At 48.1% G+C, this 27753-nt stretch overlaps 5 protein-coding genes and 1 pseudogene across 6 annotated transcripts; all 6 read left to right on the forward strand.

Moving 5' to 3' along the window:
* The first annotated feature begins 237 nt into the window (after positions 1–237).
* On the forward strand, positions 238–6286 carry LOC119312897 (U5 small nuclear ribonucleoprotein 40 kDa protein-like). Its single transcript, XM_037588681.1, has 7 exons — positions 238–538; positions 623–980; positions 1090–1246; positions 1704–1748; positions 3780–3942; positions 4943–5304; positions 5513–6286. The coding sequence occupies exons 1-7, from the start codon at positions 314–316 to the stop codon at positions 5826–5828; spliced, it is 1626 nt and encodes a 541-aa protein (XP_037444578.1). The 5' UTR covers positions 238–313; the 3' UTR covers positions 5829–6286.
* Positions 6287–8300: 2014 nt separating this feature from the next.
* LOC119312899 (ankyrin repeat domain-containing protein 2A-like) lies at positions 8301–10957 on the forward strand. Its single transcript, XM_037588682.1, has 5 exons — positions 8301–8497; positions 8630–8910; positions 9582–9952; positions 10027–10440; positions 10582–10957. The coding sequence occupies exons 1-5, from the start codon at positions 8482–8484 to the stop codon at positions 10679–10681; spliced, it is 1182 nt and encodes a 393-aa protein (XP_037444579.1). The 5' UTR covers positions 8301–8481; the 3' UTR covers positions 10682–10957.
* A 1880-nt stretch (positions 10958–12837) lies between these two features.
* LOC119312900 lies at positions 12838–15750 on the forward strand (annotated as a pseudogene).
* A 559-nt stretch (positions 15751–16309) lies between these two features.
* Positions 16310–19438, forward strand: LOC119312901 (pentatricopeptide repeat-containing protein At2g35030, mitochondrial-like). Of its 2 annotated transcripts, XM_037588685.1 has the most exons (4): positions 16310–18705; positions 18804–18976; positions 19061–19212; positions 19315–19438. In XM_037588685.1, the coding sequence occupies exon 1, from the start codon at positions 16332–16334 to the stop codon at positions 18246–18248; it is 1917 nt and encodes a 638-aa protein (XP_037444582.1). In that variant the 5' UTR covers positions 16310–16331; the 3' UTR covers positions 18249–18705; positions 18804–18976; positions 19061–19212; positions 19315–19438. The 2 variants fall into 2 exon arrangements, with proteins under 2 accessions (XP_037444582.1, XP_037444580.1); XM_037588683.1 differs by having other exon boundaries at positions 19061–19438.
* Positions 19439–20045: 607 nt separating this feature from the next.
* LOC119312902 (pantoate--beta-alanine ligase-like) lies at positions 20046–22737 on the forward strand. The gene is made up of 4 exons (XM_037588686.1): positions 20046–20765; positions 21061–21174; positions 21408–21542; positions 22369–22737. Exons 1-4 carry the CDS (start codon positions 20196–20198, stop codon positions 22489–22491), a joined length of 942 nt encoding a protein of 313 aa, XP_037444583.1. The 5' UTR covers positions 20046–20195; the 3' UTR covers positions 22492–22737.
* A 347-nt stretch (positions 22738–23084) lies between these two features.
* Positions 23085–24320, forward strand: LOC119306829 (aspartyl protease family protein At5g10770-like). Its single transcript, XM_037582950.1, has one exon. It carries the CDS (start codon positions 23085–23087, stop codon positions 24318–24320), a length of 1236 nt encoding a protein of 411 aa, XP_037438847.1.
* The last annotated feature ends 3433 nt before the right edge of the window (positions 24321–27753 follow it).

Raw genomic sequence — 27753 nt, forward strand, 5'->3', positions numbered from 1 at the left:
AATTTGTATACTAATTTTGCATACAGTAAATATAAATTCTCATATTTATATTTTTTAGTGAATCTCAGATTTATATTTTTTTTAGTGAATCTCAGATTTATATATATGCTGAAAAGAAGAAAGATGAAAAGAAGAAAGAAATAGTGACTGTGCGGACCATGAGGAGTAGAGCCCGTCAGGGGAGGATACTACTACTACTACTCCACTTCCGCGGTGGCGATTGCGGCCCACGCGCACACGGAGGTAGGCGGCGCGCGTGCACCCTCCTCCCTGCCCCATCCACCCCCTCGTCCCCTCCGCCGGCGCCGGCGCGATGGCAGGCGACGCGCCGCCGATGAAGAGGCCCAAGCTGGAGAAGGACGACGGCTGGTCCCGCCACCCCTCCGCCGCCAACGGCTCCGCGCCCAGGCCCCCCGCCGCCTCCCCCAGCCAGGCGCCGCCGCCGGACGGGGAGGAGGACGACGGCGAGCTCCCGGAGGAGGCCGTGCTCGCGCTCATCGCCCACCACGAGCGCGAGGTCGAGCGCTACAAGCTCAAGGTACATCTCCCCTCCCCCCTCCATCCTCCACTCCCGTCCCCCCTTTGGTTCTTGGTGATGAAAGATCGATCCTCGCGTCCGCAGCTGGAAGCCGCCGAGAGGAAGCTGGCCGACACGCGGTCGAGGCTCGCCCGGCACCGAGGCCGCGCCCCCGATCGGAGCCACCCGCCCCCGCCGCCGCCACCGCCCGTCCAGAAGGCCGCCGCGCCGGATCGCAGGACGCCGCCACCGAGCCAGAGGGAGGCCCCCAAGCCGGCGGCGCAGAGCCAGAAGCCCCCCGCGCCGCAGGCGAGGCCGCAGCTCGTCATCCCGGGGGCAGGCCACAGCCGTCCAGCCCCGCGGCCCGCTTTGCCCGTACCGAAGAAGTCCCAGTCGTCATCGTCGCCGTCTTTGGCGCAGGCGCCGCAGAGGAAGGCGGACAAGAAGCCCAAGCGAGAGATCGGTACTTCCCGCGGCTCGTCCGCTCTAGGGCAGCAGTTTACCCTATAGAATTCGATCTCCGTCGATATGCATGATGATGCAAGCCTGGTTCTGTTTTTCCTGTTTTGCAGTGCAGAGAGAACATCAGAACTTGGTTCAGAGCGTCAAGAAGTCGTCTGCGCCGACGACGCTTAAGTTCTACGGCGGCACCCTGGTCTCCAGCCAGCACAAGAGAAAGCTTAGGTGTCTTGAGCTGTGCCCTGCTGATGACCAGCTCGTCGTTACAAGGTACTAGTATGCTCGACTGGCTATCATAAATACACTACTACCAATGACCTAAAATTAATGCGCTGAGGGAGAAAACTAAATTTGTCGAATTCTAACTCATTTGCCGAACAAACTTGGTCAAAGAGTTGCCTCTGAGTCGAGAAAAGGATGAATGAAAATGATGCAGGCTAGTAACCCCAAAACACCAATAAGTCCTGATCTTCTTAAATGCATTTGTGTCTAATGTTAGCCATGATATGGTCATGAACTGGGGAAAAGTGTTACAAGGGTGAAACCGCTGTTGACATGGATACTCTAATTTGCTTAGGGAAATGGTTGATTTTTTGTCAATTATTCATCTCCGCGTACATGTTACAGAGTAAACTATGTAACCAAATATAATAAATGTGACATCTGTTAAGTTTTCGTAATTTCTGCTGGACATAGAACTTTGGTCTTATGTTTCCTTGTGATGCAGTGCATTGGATGGAATGGTGACTCTCTGGCAAGTACAGTCAAGTGGGTAAGCCTCATATTGCCTCGTTTCTCTTCATGATATATCTCACTTTTATTTCTGGGAAGTGTTACTTGACTCCCAAAACGTATGGGAGATAGTGTTACTTGTATCGACTTGTAGTGGAAAATAAAATTAGAATAAATGTGTGCCACCACTATAGTCGTAATGAAGTTAATCAAAGTACTCCCTCCGATCCATATTACTTGTTGCTGCTTTAGTACAACTTTAGTAGGTGTTTGCTCGGAGATAGAAGATGCATTTGCTCAAATTAAAACCCATAACTTATATATGCCTTCTTGCAGACTAGGCAGTACTTAGTGAAAGTTTCGCCATATGATATTACATTTGCTCCCAGCAGGAGCAGTAGGCAATGATTTTTACTCCCTACATGCTCATGTTGATGCTAAGCTAGAATAAATACATGCTAGTAATTGTATTGTGTATGAGGATTCTTTATTTTATTTATGATGCTCACATGCTAAGTTTTCATGAAGCTCACACACTTTTATTGCAAAATTTAGCATCTGTTGGCTGATGCTCTCTTGCATTGTCTGTGCCCTGCCTCACCTCATACACTTTCACTGTACCGAGATATTAAACCCAACATCTTAGGTTCATATCCTAAGGTACATCCAGTGGGCTAGTGGCTGGCTGGCTGACAAGAATGTGTCAACATTTTTACCAAGTGACATAACAAATATCTACATGGCATTACGGCCAAATTTCCCCATCACTCCTGTAGCGTGCCAATGAAACGGCATCCTATATAGTAGATTTAACTCTGGTATGGATGTTCAGGTGACACACAACTGTAGCTAATGTCATAGGTTGTCACACTTGCCAGCCCACAACGATAAGTGGAAAACTTTGGCAACTTCTGCAAACTGTAATTATCAGAAAGGGTGGTCCTGAACTAACGAGACCCCTGGTACCATGTCGTTTGTTCCAGCAACAGAGCGCCTACATAGAAAACTGACACATTTCTAAGGCTATGAACTGGATAAATGGCTAACTACAAGGGCTCCCTAGACATGAGGCATGACAACATTATAGTCATAATGAAATCAATAAAATAACTATGTTTGTCTGGAGATAGAAGATGCATTTGCTAATTTAAAAGCAATAATTTCTATATGCCTTCATGCAGACTAGGCAGTAGTTAGTGAAAGATTTGCCATATAATACTACATTTTTTGCCAACTTGAGCCGTGGGCAATGGTTTGTACTCCCCACATGGTCATATTGATGCTAAACCAGAATAAATACATGCCAATGATTGTATTGTATATGCGGATTCTGTATTTTATTTACGAAGCTCAGATGCTAAGTTTTTATGAAATTCACGTGCTTTTATTGCAAAATTTAGCCATTTAGCATCTGTTTGCGTGTTTTGTTCCTCGGTACAAAAGCCAGGTAGATTGGCTGGTGTTCTCCTGCATTGTCCGTGCCCTGCCTCACTTCATACACTTTCACAACACCGGGATATTAAATCCAGTATCTTAGGTTTGTATCCTAAGATACAGCCAGTGGGCTGTGTTTACATTTTTACCAAGTGACATAAGAAACACATTACAGCTAAATTTCCCCATCACTCCTTCAACGTGCCAATGAAGCGGTCTCCTATATATTAGATTTAACTCCAACGTGGTATGTATATTCATTCACATGACAGATTCATATACTACTGATTGGTATCATGAAATAGTAATATTTGAGTCCATGTACCTCATATAGTATTCATTTTATGTGTCAATGGGGAAAAGATAACTATCAATTGATAACGTTTTGTTGTAGCAATATGAAATTAGCGAGCTTCTGATTTTTATTGTATGCATTGCCTACTTATGCATTGCCTTCTGCAGTAGCAGTATTTTCGCAGAAGATGACACACTATGATGTTCATCACTTGAAACATTGCATGGGAAGCTGGTGCATGTAACCTCTTATAGTCTGGAGAATTAATTCAAATGGTTCTGGAGCTGCATGTTTTTTTGTTTTATTTAAGCATGCTTTGAATTAGAATATTTGTACTTGCAGGCCATCCATCTCTTTGCTTAGCACTACAAATTGCTTTTCTTCAAAGCAAAGGTGGCCTGAGGATGTAGCTTGGCATCCAGATGGTGACACAATTTTTGCCGTATATACTGCTGATGGTGGTGACACCCAGGTTTCAATGATGAATCTTAACACATCAGGACAAGTAAGAACTCTGTTTAAACCTTGAAGTAGCACCACGCATTCCATCTATTATCATCCATTACAAGGTTTTGTGGTTATAAAATAACACTGTTACAGTGAACTGGATTGGTTTCATGGGCAGTTCAGATCCATCAAATATCATTTTAGCTAGAAACACTCACATGTGAAGGAGTGTTTTAATACCAGAATTTATCTCTGTGCATTTTGAATCAGAATATTTTGTTATTTTAAATTAAATCAGGTTAGATAGGAATTGGTAGGTGCCCTTTAAAGTTATTCCTGTTTTCATATCCACCAAATACCCTGAATTTCTACTTCTCCTTTGTGCAATAATAATTGCTGCTGACACAGCAGTACATCGAATTTATAACCATTGCTCTCAAAATTAGGTACAGCATGACCATGAGGTCACGGGTTCAAGTCCTGGAAACAGCCTCTTACAGAAATGTAGGGAAAGGCTGCGTACAATAGACCCAAAGTGGTCGGACCCTTCCCCAGACCCTGCGCAAGCGGGAGCTGCATGCACTGGGGCTGCCCCTTTAATACATCGAATACATCGAATTTATGACCATTGCAATAATAAATAGTTCCGTTAGTGTGATTATGCGGCTGAGGGCAGGCCTGGCGCAGTGGTGAAGTCCTCCCCACTTGTGCCAAGAGGTCCTGGGTTCGAACCAGCCTCTCTGCATTGCACTTTGCAGGGGTAAGACTAGGTTCCTATAATCCCTCCCCAGACCCCACCTTGTGTGGGAGCTTCTATGCACTGGGTCTGTCCTTTAGTGTGATTATGCGGCTATGTTTATTTTACTCTGCCATTTATATGTGGATGCATCAGTGACCCAATGTGATCTGTAGTTATGTCATGTAATGTAAAAGCTTTCAAGAACCCATGCGGTCATTTGTACCACGCAATTATGCTTTTATGTTGTTTCTTTTGGATAACAGATGAGTTACTTTCAACATTACTAAAATGTTCTTTCATGATCTTTCCCGTGAAACAGAAGAAAGTTACTTTCCTGCAAGCGAAGCCTCATACCAAGGGAATCATAAACAACATAAATTTCATGCCCTGGTCTGATACATGCTTTATGACTGGTGGAAGTGACCATGCCGTCGTGCTCTGGCAAGAGAAAGACGATTCATGGAACCACAAGAAAGTGCACAGGGATCTGCATTCTTCTGCTGTCATGGGTGTTGCCGGTTTGCAACAGAGAAAAACAATAATATCAGTCGGAATGGACAAGAGGATAATATCATATGATGTCTCAGCTGAAAGGGCAGAGTACAAGAACCTGATTGATAGCAAATGCTTGAGCGTGTTACTAAATCCAAGTGATTTCAACCTATACATGGTACAAACAGGGTAAGTGGGCTTCTAATGCTGCTTCTGATTATCGGGTTCCATTTTGCACCTAAACCTCACCCATTGCTTTAAAATACTTTGTATGTTTGCGTAGAAAAACAGATGTCCTTGTATGTTTCTCATTTGCAGTCCTGGGTGCAATCTGTTCCCTCTGTGCCTTTTGGGTGTCGGTGCTGCAAGCTAAACCTTTTTATGTTTCTAATAACAGGTCGCCAGGGAGGCAGCTTCGCTTGTTTGACATCAGGCTGAGGCAGATGGAGGTTCACGCGATCGGTTGGAAGCAAACGAGCAGCGAGTCCCAGTCAGCCCTGATAAACCAGTCGTGGTCTCCGGACGGCTGGTACTTATCATCTGGGTCAGCAGACCCTGTGATCCATATCTTCGACATAAGGTACCAAGGCCAGAAGCCCTGCCAGTCGGTGCAGGCGCACCAGAAGCGGGTCTTCAAGGCCGTCTGGCACCAGACCTTCCCAGTTTTGACCTCCATCTCGTCGGACCTCAACGTCGCGATCCACAAATACTGATGGAGACAGCCAACATGTGGATCAATCGCCATTTTTACTGCGAGCTCGCGAAACACGGCGCATCAGGTTCCAGGAAGCTTCTTAGTTCACACATGGGATGCAATGCATCAACGGGGAGTTCCAGAGGAGGCATCTGCACTTTCTCAGCTACATTCAGATTGATGCATCTAGAGGCAGGCCGCACTAGTCGAGTGTTTTGCAACTTCTCCCTGTGGAGAAGTACACGAGAAATCTCACGTATGTCGAAAACTGTTCCGGAATGGTTTTCTTTCCTCTGCTTAGCATTTTCTTTTTGTTGGCAATGTAAGTCTTGGCTCAGTTGGTACATTTGAAAGTAGAAAAGCATCTGGAGACCTAGTGTCAAAGTGACAAGTCTCAGTTGAGTTGAAAGGAACCTCCACCACCTGCTCTTGAGTCCAAAACCTTGTGTGGTCTGAATCTCAAACCCTCAGTGGTCACTTAGAGTTGTCCAGTGGAACTTGACAGGTGGCATATTGCATAATTCAGTTTTTTTTTGAAAGCATATTGCACAATCCAGTTGGTTGCTCCAGCCGACAAGCGGACACGTCACGTCGGCCGTCTCTTCCGTCTTGCATTTTTTGCTTAGCCAAGTTTATTTATTTATTGATGTGTTCAAATTGCGAAATATTAATTCCTCTTCAAAAAAAAAAGTTGCTAAATGATTTGCAGACAAACTATTCGGATCCGTTAATTTGTGATTCCGCAGAAATTGCGGGAATGTCTTGAAGACTATAAACCGTGTAGAAATGGATCTTGTGGCGATAGCAACGGTTTCTAGGAGAGGCAATTGCATCCGCACATTTGTTATCGGCATCCATCCAACCCTGTCTGTGGATCCTTCTCTGTAGCGGGGCCTTTGCAGAGGCATTGCATGGGGTGCAAGCATGGCACCGTGGTGTGGGTCTTGCCCCCACCACCATGATGAACAAAGTTGTTGCTAAAGGTACCATGCACGGATGCACCACACAGCAAGCAACCAAAATTCTAGGGGCTTCTACAGCATGGCATCAAAATTCAAAACTTCATTTAAACTGAAATTAGTACTCCCTCCGTTCCTAAATATAAGTCTTTGAAGACATTCCACTATAAACCACATACGGAGTAAAATGAATGAACCACACTTTAAAATGCATCTATATACATCCGTATGTGGTTCATAGTAAAATATCTACAAAGACTTGTATTTACGAACGGAGGGAGTACAAAAGATGACTATATTCCGTGTAAGATTGGAAAAGATGACTATATTCCGTGTAAAATGGAATGTTTTTCTTCTGAATGCAGCTCAATCTTATTGGTGTAGCTTAACATAAATCTACCTCCTCGATCGGCTTATAAGACCGAGCCCATGTGTATTTTCTAGGAGTGACTAGGGCTTAGTCGACTTGAAAATTTCATATTCATCGTACCAAAAACTCCTTATCCATTTTATATTGTCTTTTTCTTTATGAAATACCCAGATATACTATCAAAGTTCAACGAAAGTACAAAGTACCTCAAACATAATAAAAACTGCGCCGAGGTCTCTGGACCACCGAGTGACCACTACTACCACTAAAACAAGCCGCAGACTATACCAGAGCCAGCTGAACTTGTCGATGACAACCGGGAAGCAGTGGCGAATCAACTGGGTAGGCGTTAATAGGCTTGAGCCTGCCCTCCAGCAATGCAAAAAAGAAATTAGTAGTGAATAGTATACGTTCCCACTAGTATTATGGCAATCCTAACCTTCTTTTTTTTTGCCGGTAAATTCTAACCTTCTTTCAACAAAAGAATTGAGAGTTAATGGCTTTCCTTTTTCACACCGTTAACTTTGAGTCTGTCCTTGATTTTCATTCAAGATTCTCCACTGCCGGGAAATCTTCATGCACGTGCCCCTAAGAGCCAGCGCTATGGAGAGGTAGTCGCTGCCATTAAATCCTTGAATCATTATGTAGTGCTTAAATCAGCTCTCACCGCCGCGCACATATGGCGAGACACCCTAACCCAGCTGCCGGAGTGGCGGGCAGATCCAGGATGTGGCCGATGGAGCTATGAGGGGAGCAGAACTTTGCCTTAGCCGCCTTAGCCGCCTTAGCTCAAGGGAAAGGAAAAATCCCATTTTGCGTTGTCTTGTCTGCCATAATTTTTAAATACCTTCTTTATAAACTTTTATAAGACGTTTTTAGGCCATTAGGTTTTTTTTTTGAGTCGCTTGAGAAACAAGAAAGCCAATCGTTTTCTCCTAGGCAATATGAAAGCCCGGTTTGGTTTATGCGGCAAATATGAAAGCGGAGTTTTCTTTATGATCTCATAGAATGCATAGAAACAACTTATTTCATGTGGTAAATGAACATTCTTACCTTTGGGGTCTCACACCTGGCACCTTCCAGAAAGATCTACTGTTGCTGTAAACCAAAGTGATGTGTCCAAACATTAGTCGGCCAAGCGTTGCTATATAACCCGCCGGGAGAAAAAATACGCCGGGAAAAGGAGACCGGCCGGTTGGGTTTGGTTGGTTGGTCGCACTCGCACTCCCTCCTCTCCATCCATCGCCACCACCACCTTATCATCTTCCCCATCATCGTCATCCTCAGTTCCTCACAACACCCACTCAACGCCGGCGTCGTCTTCACTGCCGTCGCCGCTCGACATGGCCACCACTCAAGGTCAGGAGCCACGCGTTTCGCTGCTTCGTTGTTCTTGCGTGGTTACTCGGTCGGTTTCTTGTTTGTGGCGGGAAGAATTGGATTAGAGAGATGATGGGGAAATTAAGCTTTGCTTGTGGATTGTTTGGGCAGAGGCGGAGAAGACGAGCGTCGTCGAGGCCGTGGAGGAGGCTTCCCCGGCGGCGGCTGCGGCGCCGGCGGAGGAGAAGACGAGCGTCAAGGCCGTGCAGGAGCCTTCCCCGGCGGCTGCGGCGCCGGCGGAGGAGAAGACAAGCGTTAAGGCCGAGGAGGAGCCTTCCCCGGCGGCTGCGGCAGCGGAGGGGCAGCGGCGGCCGCCTGCGGCTACGGCGGCGCGCAGGGCGGGTGCTCCGGCCAGCCCATTCGACTTCTCCACCATGATGAACTTGCTCAACGTAATCAAGCTCTCACTGAAGCATTTTACAGTTTCTGCAGAATTATCAATGCTCCGTTTTGCTCTGTTCATTTCAAGCATGAGAGTTCTTGGAAGATTTATGTTTACAAGTTTGAATCAATATTTTAAATAGCGCGCTACAAAATATAGCGAGGCCCTTCTCTAAATGCTACACAAGTTATAGCGTGCTATATTTCAAAATAGCGTTTGCAAAAAAAATCAAATATATCTAGAAATAAAGTATTTAAGCAACTAAATTTTTCATAGGAGCAAGCAATATATGCATCTGATAAAAGGAGTAAGAAAGCTAGTGGAAGAATCTGATAAAAGGAATGAGAAAGCTAGTGATCGTGGGTTGATTTTGGCCTGCTGGGCCTGCTGGATTGTGCTTATTTCAGTTTTGCATGGTCTGCGCGTTATAACGTTACAACGTTACAACGTTATAGCGTGTGTAGCGCGCTAATTACGCGATTAGCGCCGTAGCGTCCGATTTTGCCAAAACGTAACGTCTCCCTCCCAAATATGCTATAACCGCGTTATAACGGCGAAATAGCGTGCTATTTAAAATATTGGTTTGAATCGGTTGCTAATTTGCTTCGATTTCACTGAAGAAATTTGGGATCATTTTAACAAATTTGAATCCTGAATTTTGTGGCGTGGCGTGCACTGCAGGACCCGAGCATCAAGGAGATGGCGGAGCAGATCGCCAAGGACCCGTCCTTCAGCGAGATGGCGGAGCAGCTGCAGAAGACGGTGGCGCCGGCGCCGGCGCGCTCGCCGCAGGAGGTGGCGGCCGCGCTGGACCCGCAGAAGTACGTGTCGACGATGCAGCAGCTGATGCAGAACCCGCAGTTCGTGGCCATGGCGGAGCGGCTGGGCAGCGCGCTGATGCAGGACCCGGCCATGTCCTCCGTCCTGGGCGGCCTCACCAACCCCGCCCACAAGGAGCAGCTCCAGGCCCGCGTCGCCCGCATGAAGGACGACCCCTCCCTCAAGCCCATCCTCGACGAGATCGAGTCCGGCGGCCCCGCCGCCATGATGAAGTAACCGCCTCCTTCTCTCCGGCATCAATGGCGATGCGGTCGATCAATCTTGATATCGCTTGGTATTCTGTCAGGTACTGGAACGACCCGGAGGCGCTGCAGAAGTTCGGCCGCGCGATGGGCGTGGGCCCGTCGGGCGCCGCCGCCGGAGCTGAAGCCGAGGCAGAGGAGGAGGAAGAGGTTGCTGCCGGCGAGGAAGGGGAGTACGAGGAGGAGTCTATCATCCACCAGACGGCGAGCGTGGGAGACGTGGAGGGGCTGAAGAAGGCGCTGGCGGAGGGCGTGGACAAGGACGAGGAGGACTCGGAGGGGCGGCGGGGGCTGCACTTCGCGTGCGGCTACGGCGAGCTCGGGTGCGCGCAGGCGCTGCTGGAGGCCGGCGCCGCCGCGGACGCCGTGGACAAGAACAAGAACACCGCGCTCCACTACGCCGCCGGCTACGGCCGCCAGGAGTGCGTCGCGCTGCTCGTCGACCACGGCGCCTCCGTGTGAGTACTGCGTAGCCATCGCATCTCATCTCATCTCCCGCGCCGCCGCCATGCATGATCGCATCACCTGCTTGCTCGCTGACATAGTAATCTAAGTACATACTGACGACGGAGCTCGATCATGGCGGAATGAAAATGCAGGACGCTGCAGAACCTGGACGGGAAGACGGCCATCGACGTGGCGAGGCTCAACAGCCAGGAGGAGGTGCTCAAGCTGCTGGAGAAGCACGCCTACGTCTAGACGCCGTCGCCGTCGCCATGCCATCAGTCGATCTCGCAGTTTGCTTAAATTTATTATTATTGTTTCAGATTATGCTTATAAATTATTATCTTTTCCATGGAAGAAAGAAAAAAGGGTTTCTCTTCGGCTGTAATTCATATTTCATCGATCTGTATGTATCTATTGAGTGTGTCTGGGTAGAATTTATCTGGTTTCTGGATTATTTATTATCGATTTTGCATTTTGCTGGTCGTTTCAAAGTTTTGCTTCGTGAATAAAGAAATAAAATTTATGTTCCATAGTTTATCTTGGGCTGCCACCTCGCGTCAAACTAAAGTTGACATAAAAAACGTTCGTGTTGCCATGCTTAAAATCCGAATGTTCGGTATTTACCATCTTCGTGGTTTATTTCGTAAGAGTATTTCTGTGCTTGCATCTTACCTTTTGTATCTCTGACATTTTTTAACTGATTTAGCAATCATGGTGCCTGTGAAACCACTATATGTTGTGTCATCTAATACCATCCAGATGGTTTATGTGGCGAAGTCTATACGATTGCGGCAAGCCTTGTATCTTTGGACCGCGGTTACTTTATTAATAATAACGTAAAGCGAGATGAAAGTCTATTTCATAAAAAATCATTACGATTATAGACAAGATTTTTTAAAGTTTAGTAACAAAATCTAAACTATGGTAATATTCGAGTACACGTCCTTATATAGGACATAAACCGGCTATGAGATGCAGCTTACACTTATAGCTATCTACTTTGAGAATCTTTGGACCAAGAAGCCTCAATTCAAGCTTGTGGTGCAAAAAGCTTGGAATGAAGCTTCCACCCACTCCGGTCCTTCTGGGCTTCTTTTTCACAAGCTCAAGAGACTAGCCAGCGGCATCGCGCTTGGAGCAAAACCATCTTCTCCAACATCATGGTTTAGGTGCACATGGCTCTCGAGGCCATCCTTCGCCTTGATGCGACCCAAGAAAATAGAGTGTTTTTTTGTTGATAAGTGGGATCTCAAGAAAAGACTCAAAAGAAGAGTGCTTGGTTTAACCACTTTCAAGAGTGCTTGCAAGGGGCAATGCTCCAGAATTACCAATCTGAACGAGGGATATGTAAATATTTTGACTTCTGAATCAACCATAGAAGAAGAAGAACAGAAAAATATCCACCGCCTCAAGCATGGCCCTGGGTGGGTTACTATACATGAGCACAAGGAGGTTGTCGTCCAAAAGCATTTGTCACCATCATGAAAAAAGGGGTGCCTAGGCAAAAGGGATTGCTTTCTCCGAGGAGGAAGCAAAGTCTGATGTTTTTGACCTTTCGGGAGAGAAGGCGTCGAACCCTGATGGGTTCATTAATGCTTTCTTTAAGGCGTGCGAGGATATTGTCAAGCTGCTTCTCAAACTTGCATGTGGACAATTTTCATTGGTTCAGGTCCATCAATCCCGCTCTCATCCCAAAGAAAGATGGTGCTCAAGATATCTCAAACTACTGACCAATAAGCCTCATTTATGCCATTGCTAAAATCATTGCCAAGATGTTTGGCCTCTCGCCTCGCCCCCCACATGAATAACCTCATCTCCTCAGCTCAGAGTGCATTCATCAAGAAAAGAAGTATACATTTTTGACTTTTTACATGTTAGGAACCTCGCCAAGTGGCTGCATTGCAACAAAACACCAACCTTGGTCTTCAAGCTTGAACCTCGCTCAGATGCTACAAGTGACGACGTGCGATGCTGCAATCGGCGACGCGAGGTGATAGAACCAGGGTCCACCGATGCTGCAACTAGGCCACGCCGACACCTGATGCTACAAACCGGTGAGACGACAAGATGCAACAGCCAAGCGACATGCCACAAGCTGGCCGGTGGCTTGTGCGAGTGTGATGAGCCAAGGAACGTGATGCACCAACACGGCCGGGCGAGGGCACACAAGCACAACGCAGGGAGGGCTTTGCGACGAGAGGCACATGAGAGGAGGAAGAACTAGTGGAAGAGGGAGTGATGCTGATCCAACGGCTGCGCGCGAGACCATCTAACGACCCACGAGGGAACCGATCCGACGCTCCTGCCGGTCGACCGTGCGCTGAGCGTTGGCCATTTTTCTAAACGTGCATAAAATTCCGGTGTCATCTGCAAAACAAACCGTCGCCATTAGAGCTTGGCCTTACAGCATGATCCTTGGTCGCGTCTTCCAGCCGCTTCGCCGGCGGCGCCGGCCGCTGCTCCCAGACCACATTCCTCCGCCGCCACGGCGCCCTGGCAAACCGCCCCAGCGCGTACGCAGCCCTTCCCGCCCACCGCGGCCGCCGCTCTGCCCGCGCGGTGTTCGACGGAACGCCGCACGAGGACGCCGTCGCCTACGCCAACCTGGTCGACCTCCACCTGAGCTGCGGCGACCTCCCGCGCGCGGAGGCGCTCTTCCGCGCGGCGCCCGCGGCCGCCCGCGGCCCCCGTCTGGACACCGTGATGCTCGACGGGTACTTCAAGGCCGGCCGCGTCGACCACGCCCGCACGCTGTTCGACGGAATGGCGGTGAAGACCATCTCCGCGTGGACCCGCGTGGTATCTGGGTACTGCCGTGCCGGGCGCGTCGAAGAGGCGCGCGCTGTGTTTGACGCGATGCCGGCCCGCGACGTCGTCTCGTGGACGGCCATGTTGCAGGGGTACGCCCGCAGCGGGATCATGAGGGAGGCGCGCGGGCTGTTCGACGCCATGCCGGCCAGCGACTTCTTCTCTTGGACGGTGATGTTACAGGGGTACGTGCGCAGCGGGATGCTGATGGAGGCGAGGGAGGTGTTCGACCAGATGCCGGAGAGGAACGTGGTCACCTGGACGGTCATGGTGAAGGCCTATGCCGATCGCGGCCACTTTCAGGAGGCCATGGAGCTGTTCGACGGGATGCCTCAGAGGAACCTGTATTCCTGGAACATAATGATCTCTGGTTCCTTCCGTGCTGGGAAAGTGGACGAGGCCGTTCGGCTGTTCGAGAGGATGCCAGATAGGAATGCTGTTTCTTGGACCACGATGGTCACAGGCTTAGCGCAGAACGGCCGTGTTTCGATGGCACGAGAGTTCTTTGACAGAATGCCGGAAAAAAGGGACACCGCGGCATGGAATGCGATGATTACTGCTTATGCCAACGCTGGCCAGATGAACAAGGCTCGGGGATTGTTCGATTCTATGCCCGCAAAGGACCTGGTGAGCTGGAATGCCATAATCCATGGCTATGCCAATAACAAGCACAAGAGCGAGGTCATGCGTTTATTTCTTCTCATGCTCGGGTCAGCAGTATCCCCTGACAGGTTTACATTGATCAGTGTCTTGCTTACATCCGAGAGCACAGTTGAAGTTGGGCAAATCCATGGCTTGGCTACCACACGGGGTCTCCTGTCAGACACCTCCTTAGGAAACGCTCTGCTCACCATGTATTCAAGGAGCGGTGACCTGCACTCTGCCTGGCAAGTTTTCAAGATGTTACATGAGAAGGATCCCATCACATGGACATTGATGATGCGGGCCTTCGCCAACCATGGTTGTGCCTCCTACGCGCTGCAGGCCTTTGCTCAGATGTTGCAACATGGATACAAGCCCAGCTCGACCATCTTCATCGCCGGTCTCGTCGACGAAGGCCATGCCTCCAGGGTGCATTGCCGCCTAAGCGTCCAAGTTGGGAACAGTGGTGGGGGAAGCTCTTCCAAAGTCTGACGGTCCCTCTGGTTCAGGTTCCGGAGGCTACTACATGGTAGGTGCGTATAAGGCCATGAAGGGGAGCCAGTTGTGGAGGACACCCGGGGTTAGCCAGATAATGTTGGATGCAAAGGACCCGCACTCTCTTCTCAAGGATAAGATGCATCCACAGTGGGAAGCGATATACGAGATGCTCGACAACACGCCTGTCCCCTAGATGATGAAGTAGGATTGTGACAGTTTGAGCTGGTCGATGCAGTTGCAAACTTGCATCAACTGATTGATCTCTTTGATTTTTTAGGGTAATCGATCTCTTTGATGAAACAAGCCTATTTCATCCCACACACAATGCTTTGACACACAGTACAGAATACTCCCTCCGTTCCTAAATATAAGTCGTTGGGGGAGTGTAAACTGACTCCCCCAACGACGACTTATATTTAGGAACAGAGGACAAGAGTTTCTTTAGCTACTGAACTCCTGAACCTCAAGAAATCTGAGACTGTCTTCCAGAAAGTGTTACTGCTGTATGTAATTTCACTACTATTTGTGATGTGGTGTTCACAGCAAAAGGAAGAGTAAGAAGAAAATAGTGAAAGATGGTCCATTGGCAGTAGACGAAGTTGTTGCTGCTTCTCACTGTGCACCACCACCAAAGGCTACCTACCCACCACAAGTGTGGCAACATTACAAGCCATCCCAGGGCCTGTGACTAAAGGTAATAAACCGCCATCTTTTTACTCCATTGATTGAATCTTATTTTTAATCTTCCTAAGGAATCCAAGTGTTTATATTTGCAGGCAACTAGCTTTGGCAATTCAAGAAGGGGGAAGTATCCGGTGAAAACTAAAATTCAGCGCAAATCTGGAAGCTTCCACCGTGGCCGCCCATTAGATCGATATACTGGATGGCAGGGATCAAAAGTGGAATTACCAACAAGCCACTTAAACACTGTTGTACACATGCCCCCCTTATCTTAGCATCGGCGACTCGGCGCCCGCAGCATGCAGCTGCCCCCCGACGTGACGGCGACTCGGTGGCCACGACGCGGCGGAGGTTCAGCGGCCGTAGTGCTACCCTCATGCTACGGTGACGACTCGCCGGCCGCAACTATAGTCTGAATTTCCAAGCTCCATCTGAATGTTGCAACTTTTTCTGCTGGTGAAGCTTCAGGCAGGCAATCGAAGCTTGATTCTGTACTCTCATTTCTCATGCAAGTAGCCTGTAATCTTGACTCGACTGTGTGATTCAGTTGCATAAATCTGATGGTCATGTTTGCCGATTCATTTGCATACATTTGCTGAGCTGATTTTATTTTACATCCTTGATTGGACAAAAAAACATCTGTAACTTATATAAGACGTTTTACGTCACTAATCTTTTTCTTTTCCTTTGAAGTCACAGCCTTGTACTTGAAAGGCAAGCTCTGTTGTACAGAATCCAGGCAAAGCTTTGTACTGAATATGCAATTCTGAAAATTGCTACACCGTGACATTGCTCTTGGTGAGTTCACACGGCCAGTGTTCTGACACCCTCGCTAGGTTCTAGAGCCGCATTAAGTGCAGTAATTTTTTTTTTAATTTTGTTGTTGAATTTTCTCTCTGAATATTTGGTTTCATTCAGGAAAACTTGCGAATGAGAAGCTTAATTTTGACTTAAGCATTTTGACCCGTGCAAAAAAGAAAGAAAGAAGTCGAACCTCAAATGTTACATTTCATTTTGTTTTTTCACCGACGAAGCAGTGTTATCCCGTATGGCAAGAAAATTGTCAAGCACACTTGCTACACTAATATGAACATCTACAAAACAAAAATCAGAATTTTTTAAATTTATTTACTATTTATTTTGATTTTGCTCTGTTGCACAAACATGTTGAATTCTGACTTCTGAGTACAGGGCAAAAGTGCAGAGATACTGCAGAAAATCGAGCTGTTGCCACTCTCACTTCCTTTTCTCCCGTCAGACGGCGGAGCCGGGCATGTCCCGCGCCTTTCTTCGCCGGCTCCGGCGCCGGCGGCTGCTCCTCCGTCCCTCGCTCCACACCGTCTTTCTCCGCCTCCACGGCGCCCTGGCAAGTCGTGCCGACCAGTATCCAGTAGCCCCAGCCCCCCGCACTGCCGATGACCAGGCACGCGCGGTGCTCGACGAACGGCCGCACCGGGACGCCGTCGCCTACGCCGCCACTGTCGACCTCCACCTGAGGTCCCGCGACCTCCCCCGTGCGGAGGCGCTCTTCCGCGCGGCGCCCGCGTCCGCCCGCGGCCCCCATCTGGATGCAGTGATGCTCGACGGGCACCTCAAGGCCGGCCGCGTCGACCGCGCCCGCAGCCTGTTCGACGGAATGGCGGTCAAGAGCGTGGCGGCGTGGACCTGCCTGGTCTCCGGGTACTGCCGCGCGGGGCGCGTCGAAGAGGCGCGCGCGCTGTTCGACGCGATGCCGGCCCGCAACGTCGTCTCCTGGACGGCGATGGTGCAGGGGTACGCGCGCAGCGGCATGCTGAGGGAGGCGAGGGAGCTGTTCGACCAGATGCCGGAGAGGAACGTGGTCACCTGGACGGTCATGGTGAAGGCCTACGCCGACCACGGCCACCTCCAGGAGGCCGCGGAGCTGTTCGACAGGATGCCCCAGAGGAACTCGTATTCTTGGAGCGCCATGATCTCCGGTTTCCTCCGTGCTGGGAAAGTGGACGAGGCGGTTCGGCTGTTCGAGAGGATGCCGGATAGGAACGTGGTTTCCTGGACCACGATGGTCACTGGCTTGGCGCAGAACGGTCGTGTTTCGATGGCGAGAGAGTTCTTCGACAGAATGCCGAGAAACAAGGACATTGCGGCGTGGAATGCGATGGTCACTGCTTATGCCAATGATGGCCAGATGAACGAGGCTCAGAGACTGTTTGATTCGATGCCCGCAAAGAACCTGGTGAGCTGGAATGCCCTGATCCATGGCTATGCCAAGGACGAGCGTAAGGATGAAATCATTGGTTTATTTCTTCTCATGCTCCGGTCAGCGGTATCTCCTGACATCACCACATTGATCAGTGTCTTGGTTACATCCAACAGCACATCTGAAGTTGGGCAAATCCATGGCCTCGCTACCACACGAGGTCTCCTGTCAGACACCTCCTTAGGAAACGCTCTGCTCACCATGTACTCAAGGAGTGGCGACCTGCGCTCTGCCTGGCAAGCTTTCAAGATGCTACAAGAGAAAGATGCCATCACATGGACATCGATGATGCAAGCCTTCGCAAACCATGGCCATGCCTCGTACGCGCTGCAGGCCTTTGGTCAGATGCTGCAGCATGGATATAAGCCCAGCTCGACCACGTTCACCGCTGTGCTGTCAGCCTGCAGCCATGCCGGTCTTGTCGACAAAGGCTGGGCAATCTTTGCATCAATTCGCCGAGCCTATGGGCTCGAGCCGACTATCGAGCACCACACCTGCCTCGTTGACATCCTCGGCCGTGCAGGGCATGTGAGGGAAGCAATGGAGGTCGTCGCTGCCATGCCATTGGATATGCATGACGACGCTGTCGCGAGGACGCTGCTGGGAGCCTGCATGATGCATAATAAGGTAGATGCAGCCAGGGAAGTGGGGGAGGCTCTTGCCAAGTCTGACGGCTCCTTTGGTTCAGATTCAGAGGGCTACTACAAGGTTCTGGCCAATGTGTTTGCGTCAGGTGGGATGTGGGAGGAGATGGCAGGTGTGTGGAAGGCTATGAAGGGGAGCAAGGTGAGGAAGATGCCTGGGGTTAGCCTGATCGTGGTGGATGCGAGGTCCCACTCGTTTTTCTCCAGGGATCAGGGGCATCCGCAGTGTGCAGAGATATATGAGATGCTGGACGACACGCTTGTCCCCCAGATGATGAATAAGGATCGACCGACTGAAACAGTGTGAGCTGACCCGGTGCAGTTGCAAACTTGCACCTGCTGATCGATTTCTTTGAATTTTTTCCAGGGTAATTGATCTCTTTGATGTACAGACTCATTTCATCCCACTCACAATGCTTTGACACACAGTACAGAAATAAGAGATGCTGGACGACATGCTTGTCCCTCAGGTGAAGGTGAATTTGATAAAACACCACATTCTACTTTCCTGACAGAAAAGAAGAATGCCAACCTAGAGCCTTGTGTTGACGAGTTTCTTTGGCTACTGAACTCCTGAACCTCAAGAAATCTGGAGCTGTCTTTCAGAATTTATTGATTGACATATATGTACACCCATCAGATTCCGCTTCTTGTCTGGGATTTTGGTGGGAGGCATGTTTGGTGCTGTCGGTTTTGGTGTGGGTGCTGGAGATCTCACTGGGATTTGTTGGCAATCAATGTATTCAGAGATAAAGCATGAGAAGGTCTCAAAAGATGGCATTCGGGCCTTGTTTTTCCAGATACTGCTCCTATACTTCTATGTAAATTTGCTGATGTTGTATTTGTGATCTGATATTCACAGGGAGAAAAGGGAAGAGCAAAAGGCCAAGAGGATGTTGCTCTTTGGGATGAATGTTGCTGTGCTGTTGTTACATAAGCTGAAGGGATCTTTGAAAGATGGTCCATTGGTAATAGACGAACCTGCATGTGTACACCAACAACACTGAAAGCCAGCCCAGGGCCTGTGACTAGAAGGTATATTTATTTATTTTTACCTTTTTGTCTCTACTAAATTTTACTTTTAATCTTCCTTAGAAATACAAGTGTTTATATATGCAGGCAACTAGCTGCAGCATCTCAGAGCCAGGCAGCTATTTGTGCACAAAGAAATGTAAAAAAAGTGGCGAAAAAGATGGCCCCGAAGAAGATGTTGCTGCTGGGCTGAACTGTTGCTGTGCTGTTGTTACGTAATCTGCGAAGCACAGAACCAGGTGAGTGTTTATGTAACTAGTCACTCACATTATGCTTTAGTTAAATGTGGATCTGGATTGCTGAACTATATGATGATTATTATGTGCTGTTTGCTGTCACAGAGAACCAGTAGTCATCATGTGTGTTGTAGCGATGCTTTTGCTGCAATTTCCTGTCGAATCCGTGCCGATTTGGTGCCCCAAAATGAGGCAAGGTCATGCCAATTTCTTGCTGCCAAAATAGCATTGCATTGCTCATGAGAATCACCAGTAGCCATTAAGGTGATAATAACATCAGGGTGGTAAAAAACATGTATAGTACGAATATTCAGCACGAGCCGATGAACATCTTGCAAATTATTGACCCCCTTTGCTTGCTGCTGCCATAGCTACTCCCTCTGTAAACTAATATAAGAGCATTTAGATCACTAAAGTAGTAATCTAAACACTCTTATATTAGTTTACGGAGGGAGTACTTCTTATCCTCCTCATCGTCGTCGGTGACCTCCTCTTCGTCCTCGGCGTAGCCCCTGGCCACGTACTGGTCGATGAGCGCCCGCTCGTACGCCACCAGCTTGTCGGCTCGATCCATGGCTGTGGCCGCCATCGCCTCCATCATCTCCTTTTTCCTCCTCAGGATCTCTCCCCCCTCCGACGCCTCCCTCTCGAGGAGAGCGCGGTCGCCTGCTCCCGCCTGCTGCTGCGGCGGCGACGGCCCCCCATCGAGCGCGCGAGCCCTAACCGGAGGCGAGCAAGACCCGGCGATCAGGTGCGCTTTGGCATCGACCGACGGGACGGAAGCAACGTGACGGTTCGCCAAAACAACACCCGTCGCCGTCTTGTTTTTGAATAAAAAACACTTCTTTCGCTCCCGTCTCCCGATTCGATTCCCCCACAAGAGCCGCCGCAATCTTATCGTCTTCCCCGTCGCCTCCCTCCAAAGCTTTGACTTCTTTCTCCGCTTCCGCTTGGACTCATCTGACGACTGCTCTGCTCCCGATCCCATGGCGGCGGCGGCGCCGGCGGGCGAGCCGGAGGTGATCCGGGACAAGGCGGCGATGCGGGCGTGGTCGCGGCGCCAACGCGCCGAGGGCAAGACGGTGGTGCTCGTGCCCACCATGGGCTTCCTCCACGAGGGCCACCTCTCGCTCGTCTCCGCCGCGGCGGCCGTGCCCGGCCCCGTCGCCGTCGTCGTCTCCATCTACGTCAACCCCAGCCAGTTCGCCCCCACCGAGGACCTCGCCACCTACCCCTCCGACCTCGCCGGGGACCTCCGCAAGCTCGCCTCCACCGGCGCCGTCCACGCCGTCTTCAACCCCCCGGACCTCTACCACCGCGGCGCTGTCTCTGCCCGCCGCGCCGCCGAGGCTCCCTCCTGCCTGGACGCGGGCGGGGACGGCCACGAGACGTGGATCCGGGTGGAGCGGCTGGAGAAGGGGCTGTGTGGGGCCAGCCGGCCAGTCTTCTTCCGCGGGGTGGCCACCGTCGTCGCCAAGCTGTTCAACGTCGTCGAGCCCGACGTCGCCATGTTCGGGAAGAAGGATTATCAGCAGTGGCGCCTCATCTGCCGAATGGTAAGCAGCCACAGATGTGCAAAATGAATGACAATGTGCAGTCTGAATATGCTTCTTCAGTGCATCTATCTGCTTGATTTACATATCTATCTGGCACATAGTTTTTGGCCCATTCTTTGCTCACGATGTTGAATTGGGGAGCATTTTTTGCTCCATTTCAGTAATCGTTTTAGTCTGTTTCTGTTTCGATGCTTCATGCCTTGAGTTACGTTTTTCAGATGCTAATTCCATCAGCTCAGAGTATTTCAATTGCTTCAGTTACTGAGATAGTGACATATGCTCATGCTGTTTTCAGGTCCGCGACCTTGATTTTGCCGTGGAGATTGTAGGATCAGAAATAGTGCGAGAAGCAGATGGTCTTGCCATGAGCTCTCGCAACGTCCGCCTATCGCCTGAAGAAAGGGAGAAGGTTTGTCTTCTGCACAAACTGACACTGTTTTCGCACACCTGTATTCTGACTTCTGAATTTTAAATTTCTCACAATGCCTTATCATTTATGATTGCCTTTGTGTTATTATTGTTTTGGGTAATCCACAAAGACAAGACTAAGCAGTTGATACATGTCATGGAACAAACAATTATGATACTCCTATTTATGATAATTATCAATATAATCTGTCTTTGATAATTGTCTTTCTGTAGGCATTATCCATTAGTAGATCACTGGTAAATGCTAGAACTGCTGCGTTGAATAATAGCAACAGTGCTAGCGAACATATAAAGGATCAGATAGTGCAGACGCTGACTGAAGCTGGCGGTCGTGTTGATTATGTTGAGGTAATATTGAAACCTTTTTTTATTCAAGTGTCCTTAGTGTTTTTTTTTTGAGGGCAGGCCTGGCGCAGTGGTGAAGTCCTCCCCACTTGTGCCAAGAGGTCCTGGGTTCGAACCAGCCTCTCTGCATTGCACTTTGCAGGGGTAAGACTAGGTTCCTATAATCCCTCCCCAGACCCCACCTTGTGTGGGAGCTTCTATGCACTGGGTCTGTCCTTTTTGTCCTTAGTGTTTTTTGTAAAGCAATTTATCTAGTGATTGAGTTCCCAAATAGACACCATCGTAGTGTCAAAAAACGTCTTACATTTTGAGACAGAGGAGTACCTCACTGTGGTTCACTTACTTTCCTGTTGTAATACTAATGCTGGTTGTGTCCTAGAGAACCTTTGAAATCTCTATGATGTTAGCTCTAGTTTGCATTTTGCAGCATCAGAGATCCTAATATCAGCATAATAATTTACACATTTCTTCTGGAACAATGTACCACTGTTTAGATAAACCGTTCGAGTTTTGGTTATTTTAAAAACAAATAATGCCATACTGAGCATCTCAAGTACTCCTAACTTTGTATGGTCCCTTTTTGTTGTAACACTGGTGCTGGTTGTTTCCTGGAGAACCTTTGAAACCAACATGGTATATTTGTATAATTTGTAGCACCAGACAGTCCAATTCAGCATAATTAGCTATTTTATTTCTTAGAACAGCATACTGCTGATTTTGGTAAAAAGAATAAAACTAAGTGTGGCATCTCAGCTTCTCAAGCAAAATGTTTTTACTGATCATAATAAATTACTGATTTGTATTGAATGAATCTGTGATGCCAACGCAGACTGTGGAGCAGGAAAGTTTGGTACCTGTGGAGACGATCGACCGCCCTGTTGTCATTTGTGTCGCCGCATGGTTTGGAAAGGTTAGATTGATCGACAATATCGAAATTCATATACAATCCTGAGGATTTTGCTGTCGCCTTGTATACGTATCTCATGAAGTATCACCAATCTGTATTTCTGTCAAAAATGAGAATGATGTTGTACAATGCAAGTCTGTAACAACTACATACAGAGAACTTGCAAAATCTTCGATAAATGTCTAAATTTATTGTTTCAATAATAGATATGTTGCTATACCAATAACATATTAAATGTTTGGACCAGCAGAAGCGATTCTAGCTTTACAAATGAATGGAATCCATTGTCAGGATACCCAAATCCTTTAGAACAGTATTCAAGTGTTGAAGAGGCAGTGATACTCAAGTGTACCGGTATTTATTGTTTGGATGATAAATGTGTTGTTTAAATTGAAGTCACTAATTCCTGCCATTCCAAAGAACTATTAAATGTTTGGGCCAGCAGAAGGGATTCTAGTTTATAAATGAAATGAACCCATTGGAAGGATACCTAAATCCTTTAGAACAGTTTCATGTCAATCAATGGCAGCCATATTCAAGAATACCTGGTATATAAATAAGGGTGCGATCTGCTATATATCCATACAAGAACAAGAAGCATTAGAGCTGCTAGTATATGCTTGAATTCCTGAGCCACCATGTTCAAGTTACTTGCAGTTCTCTCGCTGCTCTTCTTGAGTTTTGCAATGGCATGGGCGCAGCCAGCCAATTTGACTAGCCTGAGCTTCCAGCTTGTCGCCCTTAGTCGTGTACCTGATGGGGACGCGGGCAATGGCTCTTCCTACAACGCCAAGGACCTGCGTCCGTTGGCCTTGACGCCGTCCGACTATGTGCATGGCGTGTTCGTGTCGATCGGCACCGGACAAGGCGGCAGGCGGAAGGTCCTTGCGCTCGACACCGCCGCCAGCACGTCATGGGTGATGTGTGAGCCGTGTCGTCCACCGCTGCATCAAGTCGGCAGACTCTTCTCGCCCGCCGCGTCACCCACGTTTCGTGGTGTCCGCAGGGATGACCCTGTTTGCGTCCCACCTTACCGCCGCATCCACTCGGCCAACAGGTGCTCCTTTGCCTTCCCTTCCGCCACCGGGTACCTCGCACGCGACACCTTCCACCTGCGTCATAGCGGGCGAAGTGCTGTGAAGTCTATTTCCGGTGTGGCGTTTGGTTGCGCGCACACCACCACTGGGTTCTACAACGAGGACATCCTCGGCGGGGTGCTCTCCCTCAGCACCTCACCACTCTCGTTCCTGACGCAGTTTGGTTCGCGCGCCGGCGGGAGGTTCTCCTATTGCCTCCCCGATCCCACCACCTCGCGCAACCCCAGCGGCTTCATCCAATTTGGCATAGAAGTCCCAAGCCTGCCACGGGATGCCCACACGACCGCCCTCACCACGAGTGCCTCGGGCTACCACCTCAGCCTCATCGGCATCAGCCTAGGGAACAAGCGCCTTGACATCGACAGACATGTCTTCACCAGGCACGGCTGCAGCATCAACCCCGCTGAGACCATCACCAAGATCGTGGAGCCAGCGTACCTCGTCGTGGCGAGAGAGCTGGTGGCGCAGATGAATGAGCTCGGATCAAAGCAGGTGAAAGGGCCTCCCGGCGGCCCGCTCGTCTTCAAGATTTCCAGTAGGGTGCGGACGCGGCTCCCCAGCATGGTGTTCCACTTCGCGGATGGCGGTGACATGTGGTTCACGTCAGGGAAGCTGTTTCAGTTTAGTGGCACGACAGCGCGGTTCTCGGTCGAGGGCCATGGGTCCCACCGGACGGTGATTGGCGCCGCGCAGCAGGTGAATGCACGGTTCATCTTCAACGTCGCTGCAGGGAGGCTGACCTTCGCAGAGGAGCTGTGCAGCAGGGAGGCAGCGTAGGTCTGTTCATGTTGTATTCTGGAAAATAATTGCTAATTCACATTCATAAAGTTTGAGTCAATGAAAACGGCATCTATAAAAAAAAAACAGAACTTCCAAAATTGGATGAGAAGGGATGCATCTTCCAAAATGCTCCCCACATCCTGTCTGCTGTGATTTTCAACCATCTTGTGGAAATACGTATAAACAGCTGCCAGTTGAGTTGACCCCCTTTTCCGAGGTAGTTGAGGTGACAGGGCCAGCGTCTTGCATTCTGCCATACAAACAAAAATGTGTGTACTTGACTTGAGACCTGGCTAAGTTGCGTTCAATGATGAATGCTACCTGTTGCCTTTCAGCGTATAGATCTGAACCTGCATATTATTTGCTCTTGCACTCCTCAAACTATGAAGGCATTAACCCCCCATAAAAATCTCTTCCACTGGAGATCTGTATGTAGTAGCTTTTACTGGAACGATTGTCGACTGAAATCCATGAGAATATTTTGCTTTCATTGAACCTTGATTGGGATACCGTAACCACTTCTTGCATTAGTTTTCCTAGTATCAAATATGTACTATTGATTTCGTCTGGTGCGTGGCCGTCTGATACCGGCACGCTGTCCTATTTAGGCATGCTTATGTTTTCTTACTTTTGGTTCGTCTTAGTTGATCTGGTCTTTCCTTATTTGTCTGTTGAGATGGTGTGTAAGAAATCGCATGAAGCGTCTACTTGTTTGGTGATCTTACTGGTCTTTGTAGTTCTTTTGGCATAGGTTTTTACTTGCTTTACTTTGCTGTCTGTCGATCTCAGATTATTTTCCGTGTTAGGTCTTAGGGTGCCGAGGGTTTAGTGTTGTAGAAGTTCCTGATATGTCTAGAGGCTATCCATATTGATTATCTGTATATGTAATTTGCAAGTGATGTATGATGTATGCTGCATATAAATTTTTCACAAGTAACTGCAATTTCAGGGCAATGCCAATATTTGTTTTCTCAGAAGAGCATATATGCCGAATTTTCTCCTGTTGCTTGCATACAAACGAAATATGATCCTGTTACTTGCATACAAACGAAATATGGTCCTGTTGCTTGCATACAAACGAAATATGATCCTGTTGCCTGCATATATATGATCTCTTTTGACAACATGATCTGCTACATGTGAACTTTGTAACACCTCCACCACCACGCAGTGCAGATTTTGAAACAGCACACCATTGACCTGATACCACTGCTGGTTAGATGACGACTAGTATGCAAAGTATAGAAATTAAAGCCCCTAGTTGTCAGTTTTTTATGTAGTGTTATTTTGCATGCAAATGAATTGATTATTGCTGGTTTCACTGGCACACATCTGAGCTGACCTACCGCTATCGCAACCAGCGCAGCCGATTGATTGATTGATGGTGCCTTTTGTTGTTGAATTGCTCATGTTCCTGGTCTGCTTATGTGTGATAGAATCCTTTCCTTCACCGTCTCGCACTTGGATAGCCCTTCCTGTCATAATGGATAGGGTTTGTGCGCTAAGCAATACATGGCAATTAGGTGCTTCACCTCTTGGTTATAGTGGATGCTCTGTTTCCTGTGAGGCTGAGATGTGCACATGAAACTGCACATAGACCACCCTATACTCTACTGCTGGACAGTCACTTTTTATACGGCCATTTCACCTGTTGTTAATATTGTCCTTCCAGATGTTGTTTTTTCTTTTGTGAGGGCCTTTGAAAGGCTCTTTACATGCCTTTGAAATGCTATGTTGTCTACTAGCAGAGATGAATACTTTATAAGACCGGCATGATAGCTATCATATTGCCATTCAGTATGAAATTACAACCGGTAGGTACCAGCTTGGAATACGTGTAATAACAGTTTTACATGACTGGCGGATTGTTATTGCAGTTCAGTAATGTGGTTAGAAAGATCATGCATCAGTATTAAGCACGTGTGAAGGAGAACGGGTGAAGGAGATGTTTATGCAAATCATAAGTTCAAGTGTCATAAATCTATTAAGCAACATGTTATCTCCAGAGCATGTGAAGGAGATCACAGTTTTACAACTGAAATGCATGATGTGTGACTAGCAAAGTTATTATGCATGTATTCTATGCTGCCTGAAGAATTTGTGCTCTCACCTGAGCATCTTGGTTGCACTTGCATCTAATATAATGATCTGCATCAATAGTGCCACTTGTTAGCACAATAGATCTGAACCAGCATATTGTTTGCTCCTGCACTCGTCGAATTGCAAAGTTACTTTCCTCCACACAGATCTTTTTTCATCTCTTCCGCTAGATGGACTGTACGTAGCAACTCTTACTGGAATTATTATTGTCTGCTGAAACCTGGAGTGAAATCCATGAGAACACTCTGCTGTCAGTACTGAACCTCAATTGGGATACTGTAACATCTCCTTGCATTACTTTTCTTATTATCTGTATGTACTATGATCTCGTCTGATGCGCGGCCGTCTGCTACCGGCGTCCCCCACCGGGCATATCTGCTATGATGTCCTATTTATTTAGGCATGTTCGAGTTTGGCGGAAGACATGCTTGTTTGGTCATCTTACTGCTGTTCATATTTGCTTGGTATTGGTTTTTCCCCCTTGCTTTGCTTTGCGGTCTATCGTGTTCAGATTATTTTTCTGTTCTTTTTTCCCTTTTGTGTTAGGTCTTAGGTGCTGAGTGTTTAATGTCGAAGAGGTTCCTGCTGTGTCTAGATTATGTAATTTGCAAGTGATATTAGATGTATGCTGCATATAAGTTTTCTTGAGTAACTATGCAGTTTCATGTCAAGGCCAACATCTCTTTCTCAAGAGAGCACATAATATTTCTCTGATGCACGCGACTTGTATATGATCTGGAATATGCTGAATTTGCTCCTGTTGCTTGCATACATATGAAATATGATCCTGTTGCTTGCATATATATATGATCTCTTTCGATGACATGATCTGCTAGATGTGAACTCTGTAACACCACCACCAGTCCACCATTCAGTGCAGATATTGAAGCAGCACACCGTTAACCTGATACCACTGCTGGTTACGTAGATGACAACTAGATAGAAATTAAAGCTCCAAGTTGTCACTTTTTTTTATGTAGTGTTATTCTACATGGAAATGACCTGCTGGTTTCACTGGCACATATCTGAGCTAACAATCACAACCAGCACAGGCGGTTTATTGGTCGATGTTGCTTTTTGTTGCTGAATTGCTCATGTTCCTTGCCTGTTAATGTATCTAGAATCCTTCCCTTCACTGTCCCATCCTTTAATAGCCTTCCTGTTGTAATTGATAGGGTTTGCGTGCCAAGAAATGCATGGCAATTATTTGCTTCACTTAGTTTTGATGCTATGTTTCCTGTGTGGCTGAGATATTCACATGAAACTACACATAGACCACTCTATACTTTACTGCTGGACAACCTCTCTTTATAGAGCCATTTCGCCTACG

This window comes from Triticum dicoccoides, chromosome 5B (genome assembly GCF_002162155.2).
Source record: "Triticum dicoccoides isolate Atlit2015 ecotype Zavitan chromosome 5B, WEW_v2.0, whole genome shotgun sequence".
Lineage (NCBI taxonomy): Eukaryota > Viridiplantae > Streptophyta > Magnoliopsida > Poales > Poaceae > Triticum > Triticum dicoccoides.

Bases quoted from the DNA above. Each gene is read 5' to 3' on its own strand.
- LOC119312897 (XM_037588681.1), top strand. From the start codon at position 314: ATGGCAGGCGACGCGCCGCCGATGAAGAGGCCCAAGCTGGAGAAGGAC. The intron at 3,943-4,942 runs GTAAGAACTCTG...CCCGTGAAACAG, and splicing joins ATCTTAACACATCAGGACAA to AAGAAAGTTACTTTCCTGCA. The intron at 5,305-5,512 runs GTAAGTGGGCTT...TTCTAATAACAG, and splicing joins CTATACATGGTACAAACAGG to GTCGCCAGGGAGGCAGCTTC.
- LOC119312899 (XM_037588682.1), top strand. The intron at 9,953-10,026 runs GTAACCGCCTCC...GTATTCTGTCAG, and splicing joins GGCCCCGCCGCCATGATGAA to GTACTGGAACGACCCGGAGG. The intron at 10,441-10,581 runs GTGAGTACTGCG...ATGAAAATGCAG, and splicing joins GTCGACCACGGCGCCTCCGT to GACGCTGCAGAACCTGGACG.
- LOC119312901 (XM_037588683.1), top strand. From the start codon at position 16,332: ATGTCCCGCGCCTTTCTTCGCCGGCTCCGGCGCCGGCGGCTGCTCCTC.
- LOC119312902 (XM_037588686.1), top strand. From the start codon at position 20,196: ATGGCGGCGGCGGCGCCGGCGGGCGAGCCGGAGGTGATCCGGGACAAG. The intron at 20,766-21,060 runs GTAAGCAGCCAC...TGCTGTTTTCAG, and splicing joins GGCGCCTCATCTGCCGAATG to GTCCGCGACCTTGATTTTGC. The intron at 21,175-21,407 runs GTTTGTCTTCTG...GTCTTTCTGTAG, and splicing joins CGCCTGAAGAAAGGGAGAAG to GCATTATCCATTAGTAGATC.
- LOC119306829 (XM_037582950.1), top strand. From the start codon at position 23,085: ATGTTCAAGTTACTTGCAGTTCTCTCGCTGCTCTTCTTGAGTTTTGCA.